The sequence below is a fragment of the Eucyclogobius newberryi genome, unplaced genomic scaffold (assembly GCF_026437365.1).
Source record: "Eucyclogobius newberryi isolate DKJ021-1_F unplaced genomic scaffold, fEucNew1.0.hap1 SCAF_21, whole genome shotgun sequence".
Taxonomy (NCBI): domain Eukaryota; kingdom Metazoa; phylum Chordata; class Actinopteri; order Gobiiformes; family Gobiidae; genus Eucyclogobius; species Eucyclogobius newberryi.
In genome coordinates this window covers 8,251,545-8,263,499 of record NW_027315846.1, presented here as the reverse complement: position 1 = coordinate 8,263,499, position 11,955 = coordinate 8,251,545, and the positions used below count along the sequence as shown (strand labels likewise).

Sequence of the window (11,955 nt, the reverse complement as noted above, 5' to 3'; positions counted from 1 at the left end):
TAATATAAAATAAAAAAGCAGTAGTACACGTTCACCTTTACACACAGTCACGCACTTTCACTTCTTCACTCTTTGTTGCCATCTGAAGCTCTAACAACAGTCCTAGTGCTGTTCAGAGGTGTTGCTTTGGCGCAGACCCAGGGGAAGGCGCGTCCTGACGCAAACCTCCCCGTGCGTAAAAGGAGGCCGCGCGCGCTCGTTCGGGACGCTGCGCAATTACGTCCCCTGCCGCTCACCTGGCCCAGTGCAGGCGCAAACGATCAGGTGCACAGTCGGGACAGAGGTGCGGAGCCGGAAGAACAAGCAGACCGAGTCTCACCTGAGGAAAACACCGCTGTCCCGCGTCCCGAACGTGTGCAGAGCGCGCGCCTCTTCACCCCCTCCACAGTGTATGTATGCGAGAGACTCTGCGCCGGCGGAGACATGACGGAACAAAGGAAGAAACTGCTTCTGGTGGTGGTGGATATTCTTTGCGTCCTTGTAGGTAAGTGGTTATTAACATCTTCTGTGTCAACAACATGGCTGAAGTCGAGCCGCGTCCCATCCGGAGCGGGACTCGGCACGCGCGGTTTGGAGCGACCCGACGCGGAGTTGGCGCAATGACGCGTGGATTTCTTCACCATGTACCACAACTTTATTATTTATTGAGTCATTGCTGTTTAGGCAATAGGCCACTTGGAGAATTCGCGTCAAATTCCTTTTTCTAATCCAGTGCGACTCCCACTTTTGCACAAATGGACGTTATTGAGCTTCTATCTTGTCCAAACAAGCCAGAGTCTTGAGTGCATCGCGTGGAAATGCATTTGCGAGCGGACATCCCGTTAGAATGGCCGTAATGTGCTCATTAAGTCTTATCTCTGGAGGTTTTGTGTTGCTCAGATGCACTTGTGGCGCCTGTGGTTTAGCATTTCAGCGATTTTATTGAGTAACATAACTGGAATCAGCTTAACCCATATCCCCATTAACAAGAAAGCAATGTGGATTTAAAGTGTATTTGGTGCTAATGTGACAATGCTCCCTGTTGATTCAATATAACAGGGCCTGAGTGGGGGGTGCGCGCCGTGGCAGAGCGGTTAGAGCGCACAATAAGGAGATCATGGGTTTAATTCCTAGACCATGATCTCTGGATGGAGTCTGCAGGTTCTCCCCGTGTTACAGGGGGCTCTCTCCGGGTACACCGTCCTAACATATGCACGTGTCCAAAGATATGCACTGTGAGGTCAATTGGCAGCTCTAAATTGCCTCTAATGAATGAATGAATGTGAGAGTGAATGTCTCTCTGTGGTAGAAAATGCATGAATTATCTGTCTAATGGGTTAAAATGTGGGTCATGTCAATTCATTTTGGCGTAGGCTGTTTGTATTATCACAGATGCTCTTCCACAACAGATTGGTCTCCATTTATCAGGGCTTTGGACAAGCACAATATGTTGACCCTTGAACCTTGAAATGTCTTTTCTTTAGAGATATTGTAGTGCCACTTTTAAGCAAACTTTCCTCAAACTCTCTGGGGCTGTTGTTGATTTTATTGATTGCCCCCAATAAACTTTATTAATATCGATTTTTAATTTGTGTAAACGGCCAGTGCTGCTTTCACTCTTGTTTATGTCTGGTTATGGTTCAAACATGGGCCGTTTTTGACCTGTTAAGTCGTTTTTTCTGACGTACTTTTCAACTATTTCACTACTATGTACTTTAAGACACGCCCAATGTAAACTGTGATTTTATGTTGATTAAAGAAAGCAAAAAATATGACTTCATACACAGTATTATTAGTTATAAAAGCACTATGTGACTTTTCTGGTGCATGATCTGCCACATGCTTGCCTCTTTGCAGATGTTAAGTCAGGATTTAGTCCAAATGTTGGTCTGGTGTATGTGACAGTGCGAGTGCAGCTTAATATGAGGCTAATGTGAATATTTCTATCATTGCAATTATAACAATCTATGATCATTCCTTATATAACCATCTTTATCAAATAACATGTTCTAAATCATAGTTAATGTGACATAAAAAGATGAAAAAAAGCACTTTACATCACTTTTTCAGTCTTGATTAAATGAAAACAACTTATTTGTTTCTGAAATTGTTCTGATTATTATAATATTTTTTAGTTCTTATTATTATATTGTGACCCAAACAATAGCCTAATAATAATGATAATAATAATCTTGACATGCCCAGTAGTCAGTTACTCTCTCATTCATAATAGGAGTGGGTGATATTGGACAAATAAACAATATCTCAGTATATTTTCTGGAGAGTCCCGTTGATAATTGTCGGTCGATATTATGTCAATCCAACAGAAATATGTTAAAACATGTCTTTAAACGGATGCGTTGCGGTTTAATCATCAGAGGAATGCGAAATGTCTGTCAAATTAATCACCAGAGTGTGGAAATATCACTTTATATCCTCATTATAAACTTTACGACAGATTTTTCTTTCTATTTTTAATCAGCTCTTTTTGTACCTTTTTCTTACTATAAGCAATAAACTCAATCCGCAAACGTGTACATCTCTTTGCAATATTATTTACATTTTCATATACGCACCTGTAATTCAGAATGGACAAATAGTTTATTAAGAACAATTCAAGCTTAGTAACTACTTAATGAAGGGGTTCAGGTCAGGAGTTGGGTGTTAGGAGATTAATTAAGTAGGTTCATCAAGGCTAAGTGTAGGTATTATACAATATTGCCCAGATTTCTTCCCAAACTCCAAATATTGTGCAGAAGTAGCTGTGTGTCTCTATAACCATGGTCAAAAGGGTCAAACATCGGGTCACTGCTGTTGGTTTGACAGTTTAAATCCAGTTTTGGACAAATCTGTGGTGGGCTCTCGCTGCTCCTGCTCCTGCTCCTGCTCCTGCTCCTGCTGCTTCTGCCGCTTTGTTTATGAACGTTGTACAGCCAAAGACGTGCCGAAGCTTGTCTTGGACTTCAGAATGGGGCCCGGTAGAACGGCAGCATGAGCAGCAGCGGCGTCAATGGTGGTGACATGTTGCAGATGTAGTTTTGACGATGAGCAATGTCTGCGCATCAAAGAAACCCATATATTGCGAATGCGCTGCGGACGTGGACAGGAATGATAATGACTGTTAAGCTGTGAAAGATGGATGTTGAGGTGGACAGTCCCGTCGCATGAAGCCGGAGGAGGTGCAAAAAGACAGTGACAAATGGCAATATTATGTATTTTCAGTTATTTTTAACACAGTGTTCGATAGGGCTGGGTATTGCCGAGTACCTCACGATACAATACGAATCCCGATACAGCGAACGTGATATGATACATGTCCTGATTCGCGATATCCCTTCAAACCGGTGTTAAAAGTTTTGATTAAGTAGAACCACAAACTTTATTAGAATTTCATGTTCTCACTGTCCTAAATATCAGAATACATGATGTAGTCACATGTTCAGCTCCTCTGTAGGTTCAAAAGTGTAACTCTGCTATGACTTTATGTTGTTTTTAGCGTGTCACAATACGATCATCACAATATATCACGATATCGATATATTGAGCACAGCCCTAGTATTCAATAATCACAATTATCACTATATCGTTTGTGGGCACTCAATATTTATCGCATGTACTTTTTCTTTGCACTAGTAGTGGGGAACTTTATTTTTATTTTATTACATGAACGTTTGAGCTGTAGAGTGTTGACTAATAAACAAAGCTATCACTCATTAATGATTCTAACAAACTACTAATCATCACATCATATCACAAAAACACCATCTAAAATAAGGTAATGAAACAATTTAGTTTCATTACCTTATTTTAGATGGTGTTTTTGTGATATGTTCATTTAGAAAAAGGTTTATCCTTCTTTAAAGCTTTTGTGTTAGTGGCATAAAGTACTTTCAATATTATCGTCTATCGGAATATTTCATTTGCAATGTATCGCGCTTCAAAATGTGTCTATTTTCAGTTTTTATTTTTAGTTTAAGTCCAGATTCGGTACAGAAACATAATAGGAAACTGTATTGTTTAAGAACAGAATGTATTTAGGTCAATCTCCCATTACAGTTTGACTCTGGTTCTTTGTAACAGTCATAAATTACAATATGATTTGATTAAATATTTGTAACTATAGACGTTTTGTCGTGTTCAGCATGAATTGTTTGATTCAAGAATAATTATTCATTGACGTTTGCTGGAGCAACTATTTCAAAGTATACATTTCTCACTTCTGCATTTCAGTTCTCACGAAACATAATGAACATCTGAACAAGCGGTTTAGTTTACAGCCTCATATGGTGTAGTTTGAATATGAATCTGCATATGATTGACCAGGCAGATAAGCAGTGGTGGAAGAAGTACAAAAGTATTGCACTTAAAAATCCACTTCAGTAAAAGTGTTGAAATATGTGTTTAAATGTAACTTTTAGAGTAGAAAGTAAAAGCATTTCGCGCTGACTTTTCATAACTATTCAAGAGTGAAATGCCCTGATTTCTTGTCAAATGTTTCTAGGCGTTTTAAATTTGTATTAGTATTCGTATTTTTTGTTTGCTGCAAGCCAAAACCTTTTGAACAGGATGTCACAGATGTGCTAAAATATAACCCCAAAACCAAACAGAAAGTGCTTTTTTCAGTCCTGTTCAAATGAAAAATGTAGTGGAGTAAAAGGCGCAGATAACTGGTCACAAATGTAGTGATGTAAAAGTAAAAAGTATTTTCTGTAAAGTACAAATACATACACATTTTACGACAGTACAGTCCCTTTACTTCTGTACTTTGTTAGTTTATAACCACTGCCCAGTTTATCTGATCCAGACATCTATAATTCTTGTCAAACCTGTTTATTTTGTGTAAGTGGTTGTTGTTGTTGTTGTTGTTGTTGTTGTATCAAAATGAGTGACGAGTTGAAAATCCAAGTAAAAATATATGATTTTCTGCCAATTTTTTGATTAATTGATCTATTTTTTGGGGAATCGGTTTTGTGCAGGGTTTTTATTTAGCATGGAACCTTTTTCTTTGCTGTTTGAGTCATCTTTTGTCTGTGTGTTTGGTTAAAGTCCTTTAGTGATGGTGAAATTGTGCCGGTAATTTCAAAACAGTTAATCCAATGGCATCTGGAAAATTACAAGTAGCAGCCTTTAATGTGACCGGAAAACAGAAGTTGGATTATTGCTTTGGAGATAAAACAATGAACAATGATAAAACAACCTATATAAAGTTATTTAAATCTGTTATATGATAAAAATAGGCTTACTATGTACACAAAATTCACAGTTGAATTTACAGATGTAGTGCAGAAAGTGAACAGTGCAATGATTGATTGATCGATTGATTGATCGATTGATTGATTGATTGATTGAATACACTATAAACTTGTGACTAAACTGGGAGTGGGACTAAACTAGGAGCTAAACCAGGACTAAACCAAGAGTACATCAGGATTAAAATGAGCACAAACTTGTATCCAAACCAGAACAAGTGTGAACGCATCCACAAAAAGCCATTTACATGTATTTTCAGTGTAATTTGACCGTCAAGAACGCCATTTATCAGTCCCAAAGTTGAAGGATTATCCAGGGTGTATCTCATTTCACGCTCCATGATTAGTCTCCTCCCCCCTCCTCTAAACCCCGAAACAAGATAAACCAAATTATAGCCATTCCTAGAAGTCTATTTAGGATCCCTTCAAAGGCAATAATCTTGAGTGTAAACTGAAAGCCGATCCACCCATTAATTAGCTTGAAATGGTGAGAGTGAGTGAGATTGCTGCTGACTGAACATTTTGTACTTTTGAATCATCACTTTTATACGTCTTGCAGTGCGTTGAAGGAAAACCTCTGTTAGAAATATTGGAGGCCGTTGAGACACAGAAGTTATCTCTGTGTGTCTGTTACACACTGATCCGTCCAGCGTCAGGAACAACAAGAACCTTTGCGTTTATTTCCTTTTCTTTCTCTGTTTGATTACAGATTATTAGTCTGAGTTTGATTTATGTTAAAAGTGAAAGGTCCTGCTTGTCTCCATGGAGATGTTGTTGCTTGGGCTGATTATTTTAGCTGTCGATGATTATTTTTAATGTATAATTGAGAATTTTACACACATTTTAACCAATAAATGTTGAATAATGGTGGCTAAAGACTTCTATATGATATAGCATTTTTTATTACATTATTATTCATGAAAATCTGATGATTATTTATTATTTTTTGACGTTTTGTTTTAAATAATGCTGCTGCCTTCGTTTGTTATAAAAAGAGGTATTATAGTCCAGATAGCGAGTATGATTATCAAAATACTACTCTCATATTTTTTAATAGTCGACTCTCATGACTAATCAAATAATCTATTAATCATTGCAGACCTAGTTACGGCTCCATAGAGACAAGCAGGTGACCCAAAAAGACAAATTACAGGTCAGATCTGTGGAGAAGCGACCCCACTCACAGTAGAATGAAGTATTTTCGAGCTATAAACATACTTATAATTGAATAAAGATGGATGAGTTAAATGCCAAACTGTGGAACATTTTGGGCCAAGCTTGGTGTTTTAAGACACTTTACCCCTTTTTAGTATAAATGAGCCAAGTCTCTGTCAATCACATGTTTATCTCCACTTCAATATTTATTAAGGATTATTTATTTATTTGTTTACTAGTGGTTATAGCCATTGTTTTGCTGTAACTTTCTGCTGTGGTTAGTCTAGAGTTCATTTATCTATATTTGTTCTGCAATGAAACAAACGCCACTGCTTTTTGAGACTCAGTGATACGTTTTTGGACCAGTCGACTTTTAAAATACATTATCAGCCAAAGAGGTTGAACTGTGGCTTGTAGAATATGTATGAATAAAGTGCATTATTGATGATAATGATACATGTTTTACCCCTTTTTGACATTTTGATTCAATTGTGCAGCTGTCTTCGTTCTAAAACATCTGTATTGTCCAGATTACAGTTAGTATTATCAAATTAAATCAAACTACACTACTTTGCTATAGTAGACTTGTCACAATTAGTTGATTAATCATTGAGACTAAATCATAAATGGTGCATACGAGTTGCAGTTTGTGAAGAATTGTATTAATAAGAGTGTTAAATGACCGAAAGTAGAGCAGAATCTTGAATATAAGTGTTTTCAAACTGTTAGCATTGCACAGTAGTGACAAAATATGCTGCTATGGATTTGTCAACGTCACAGACATCGTTCAATGTAGAAAAAACACAAACTGTGATTTATACGTCAGTGTTGTGACCTGAAACACGGAGATCAGGGCTGCCATTTGCTCTAAGTGTTCCAGGCTCTTTCCGTTGGCCATGCGGTGGTGTTTACCATCGCTCCTACAACACTCAGGAGATCTCTGCTCTTTCCATCTGCTCTGGAACTCGACATACTCCAGCTGTCTCCTCGCTGTTCTCATCCTCCAGCCTGGGACCATCTCAGATTAAACCTCCACTGAGACCGCAACGAGAGGTCAAGTTCAGTGCACTGTGGTCAGGGCTGTTCTAGTGCAATGGACGGAGACATTTCCTGATTCCCAAAGTAAATTTCCCTTTGATTTATCTTTTTTTTTTTTTTTTTAAATCAATGCTAACTGCTCACATCCACGATACAGTTAGTTTCAGTCTTATAAATAGACATACATAACCAAAAATAACAGCTTAAAATGGGTCTAAATGTTTTATTACTTTGCATTTTATAGGGTTTTATTGTTATATAAAAGTCAGAACATGACACAGAGAGAAAACCATAACAGACAATACTGGGCATTATGGAAAAAAAGGAATACATTTTTTTGTGTGCCTTGAATTGATTGAGCTCGATCGAGCTTTTGATAAAAATGTATTTAGCCTTTAAAAAAGATCCGTAATAATCACCGGTAATGGCTTTTAGTAATCATTTCATTGACATAAACTACACAGACTTTTAATCAGGAAAGAAATAATCACATTTCCTCCAGAGTCTGACTTCTTCTTTTCCAAACCAATTTTTTTTCCATTATGAATGTCTTATTAGGTCCAGTCTGATGGTTAAATTTGTGTCATTCAGCCTTCTTTCCTGCTGCTCCAAAAGTATCCATTTATTGAGTCCATGGCAGGAGTTTTGAGGCCCAAATATGTAGTTCTGAAATCAAATGGGATTCCAGTATTGTATTGTAAAATTAAATGATTCTGATTAGATGATTCAATGAATTAAATGAATCTTGCTTGTTTGTTACCACATAAGCTTTAAGTTCAAATGTTATGTTATGACTGAACCCAAGAGTGAGCTCCATGGAGATCTTTTCAACAATTGCAATGTGAATGGTTGCTATTAACAAATGGATAAGTGGAGGTTACTAACTAGATCGTTATCTGACTTTATGGAGTCTTAGAAGTCTTAGAAACCTTGTCGTTCATGTAGTTGCGTTTGTACTAAATCTTGACTTTCTTTTTTAAAGCTGTTGCATTTCTATTTTGAAATCTAATCTCAAATAGTCTGCCAGATAGTTTACATTTTTTTCTAAATTATTTAGTCCTGATGTTTGGTGTTGAAAGCAGCAACTCGATATCAAGAATATGACATTATCTCTTGTGTTTAAGGGTGTATTGAACTGGGTCAGGCCAAAAAGTCAATCACAACGATAAGCTCTGACTCTCTAACGCATTATCTAATATGTTTATTTAAAGCCAATGGAACGGGGAGGAAAGTGATGAGGTCAGTGTTTGGAGCCATATTTCTTGCTTTCTTTTTGATTGCCCTAAATGTACAGCATATGATCCACTTTGCAGGATATGACATGCTCTGTAGTTTAATTTTACACATGCTACAAAGAAAATAGAAGTGAAAGTGGAGGAATCATATTCTGTCATGAAAAAGTGAAAAAATAACTAAAAATGAATAATGGCAAAAATTAAGTCATTCCAATTCAATCTGTAGAAAGTACCCATAAAATATATAGTGTTTTTTTTATGTGGCTGTTTATAGAACAATAACTCAAAGTTTTGTAAAGCCGGTCACATACTATTGGAACAGCCACAGAACTAGCCCAGATATGATTATTTTTCTCACAATTCTTATAGTCTGCTCAAAAGTTTGTTAGCACCACTCACTCACATAGTTAACATGTCGCTTCAAACTGGAACATTCCCAAGGGCTTTGAACACTGCGGTCATAAAGCCTCTCCTAAAGAGGAGCAGTCTTCAGCAGTCACTACTGTGTAATTACCGGCCCATCTCTAATCTGCCATTTCGGGCCAAAATCTCTGAAAAAGGTTTTTTACCAACTGCTCACTGCTTTCCTCTTAATGATGTTTTTCAGTCAGGTTTTAGACCTCATCACAGCACTGAGACTGCTCTTGTCAAGGTGATAAATGACATCCGCCTGAACACTGACACGGGCAAAGCCTCGATCTGAGTGCTGCTTTTGACACTGTCGATCACGGGATCCTCTTACAGAGACTAGATGACTGGGTGGGCAATCTAATCTGATTAAGGTCCTATCTGGAAGACAGGAAATACTTTGTTGGAATTGGTAACTGTGTCTCAGACCACATGCCCCTGGCCTGTGGGGTCTTGTTCAACCTCTACATGCTGCCGTTAGGTCAATCCTCTCACAATTATGCAGACGACACTTAGATCTATGTTTCACTGTCGGCAGGTGAACATGGACCAGTGGATTCACTGGATACAACAGATCAGTTTGTGGATGCAAAATAACTTTCTCCAGCTGAACTCAGACTAGACTGAAATCATCGTTTTTGGCCACAGAAACAGAGAAAGTGTTATTGGTCACCTCCTCCAGGGACCAATCTGTTGTAGAAAACACTTCAGTTGTAGTCTTCTGGACACGTTTCAAAACTCTCATCCAAGAGTCATACTCAATATTCACATCGAGTGGAGGTTTAGTATAATAGTGTTTTGAAGCCATGGAGCGGGAGACACCCTGGCCATTATGATGCTAATTAGGTACTCGGGTAGGAGGAATTGGTTTACATACAATAGCCCATTACAGGGCTGTTAGAAAACAAAGAAGAGCAGTCTCAAGTGAAACCGTGGGCAGGGCCGACACCGAGAAGGATAAATACCTGAGTTCCCAAACTCGATTCACAGATTGAGAATGACTCTTGGATGAGAGTCAAAACCTTTTGTTTTTCTAAAAACAGTGTTGAGAAGACACTCCTGGACGAATAAGTGATTACACTGACATGAGGAATCTGTGTTTCAGTTTTATGCGGCTCAAATCTTGAACAGTCTTTCTGAAGATGTGAGACAGGCTTCTACTCTGACAATGTTCAAATCTAAGCTAAAAACACTTTTGTTTAGCGGTGCTTATGACTGAAAGGATTTTATTTGCACTCTTCCTTTTAATGTCTGTTGTGTAAAGCACTTTGAATTGCCCTGTGTATGAATTTTGCTCTACAAATAAACTTGCTTTGCCTTGCCATAATTATTGTTTGATGTCATGGGAAATGAGCTTCAAGTGGTCTATAGCTCACTTCTCTATTTGTAATCATTCCTGCCTCATAGCTGGTTTCATATGTTGTGTTTTGGAAGTGTTCTCACAAAGCCGACTGGAAACAGCTGTTGTTAAAGATCATTTATGTCCCGTTTTCACAGATCGCTGGTACTTTAAAGAGGATATCTTTCCTAGTTCGCAGACACTTGGACTCCCTGTGTCCAACTCTGCCAAATATGTGTCAGTGTCAAGTAGGAGGTGTTGACTCCTGCTCCGTGGCGTTCACATGTGAAAACCTCAGCGACGCGCAACAGATACGACCACGTCACGTTTATGTCAACTTGTAAAACAAAACTGCAAGTGTTGTAGACCTATTTAATCATCCTAATATTAGAAGTGTTACATGCGTAGCTGTAGAAGTAGTAGTAGTAGTAGTAGTAGTTGTAGTAATTGCAGTATAGTTGTAATAATTGTACTTGTAAATAGTTGTAACAGTATTTGCAGCTACAGTATTTACAGTAGTATTAATGGCTTTACTGCACAATAGCAACAATAGCACAGTGCTAATTATAACATGTTTTGAATGATTTTGTTGACATTTATTTAACTTAAAGGTGCAATATGTAACTTTTCTGGTAGAGAGTCCACCCCCCACTTGTCTCTGTTTATTTTTTTTTAATGTTTTTATATCTATGAATGCATCTGTTATTGAATAAATGCAACGTAAATACGTTTAATATGGCATTAAACTGTCGAACATTTCAGGATATGCAAATATATTTCTAGTGAAAAACTTAAAACTCATTTTTGATACTAAGGAATAGGCTCAATAATCGATACCAATTTCAATACCGCAATGATAATAATTAAAAACACTGTCTTTTAATAACAATATACTGTCATTCGACACAAAATAATTCCTTCATATTCCCATGTGGTCTGTATTTGTCTATGTTTTTTAATTCTTCATAAACTGTTCTTGAATTACATGACATGACAAGTCAATACTCGATTAAACCCAATAAAATCTTTGTGTTTAAATATAAATAAATGGTGGTTAAAGCGGTAGTTACACAGTGCATTGTCTCTGCTGGTTTCTGAAGGCCTCTCAGTACAATGGTGGTTTCATATGAACCAGGGGAATGTGTTATTTCTGTTTTCAATCAAAGGTCGAATCTCATTGTACTGTGGGGCAATCGCCGGCCTCGCGGCGGCGTCCCATCTCCCAGTTTAGAAATCCAGTTATTCTTGGCTGAAACAAAACACAAATTACACAACCAAGGCTGCACAATCCTATAAATGATGGATGTTAACAAGAGGATGGGGATTTCTCTGAACCAACACGGGGATATAAATGTATTTTGTGTGGGATTTGAATGGATGAATGAGTGAATGACATAGAAATTGTCATAGCTATTGAGTGGAGAATAAGAATGCGTTTGATTTTGGCTCGGCAGTGTCGTAAATTCAGGTTAGAGTGTTTGGTTAAGTCCCAGCTTGTTGTCATTTGTTGTAATCGAGTCACATGATCTGGTAATCTGGAATAACACAGTGT

General features: G+C 37.7%; 1 protein-coding gene across 1 annotated transcript in view; it reads left to right on the top strand.

Moving 5' to 3' along the window:
• Nucleotides 1–346: 346 nt before the first annotated feature.
• Nucleotides 347–11,955, top strand: part of LOC140370764 (phospholipid phosphatase 2-like) — a 37,980-nt gene continuing 26,371 nt past the window's right edge. The window contains exon 1 of the mRNA XM_072457996.1: nt 347–484. Within this exon, the coding sequence (XP_072314097.1) occupies nt 424–484 (61 nt within the window). The 5' untranslated portion in view covers nt 347–423. The remainder of the gene's footprint in view (nt 485–11,955) is intronic.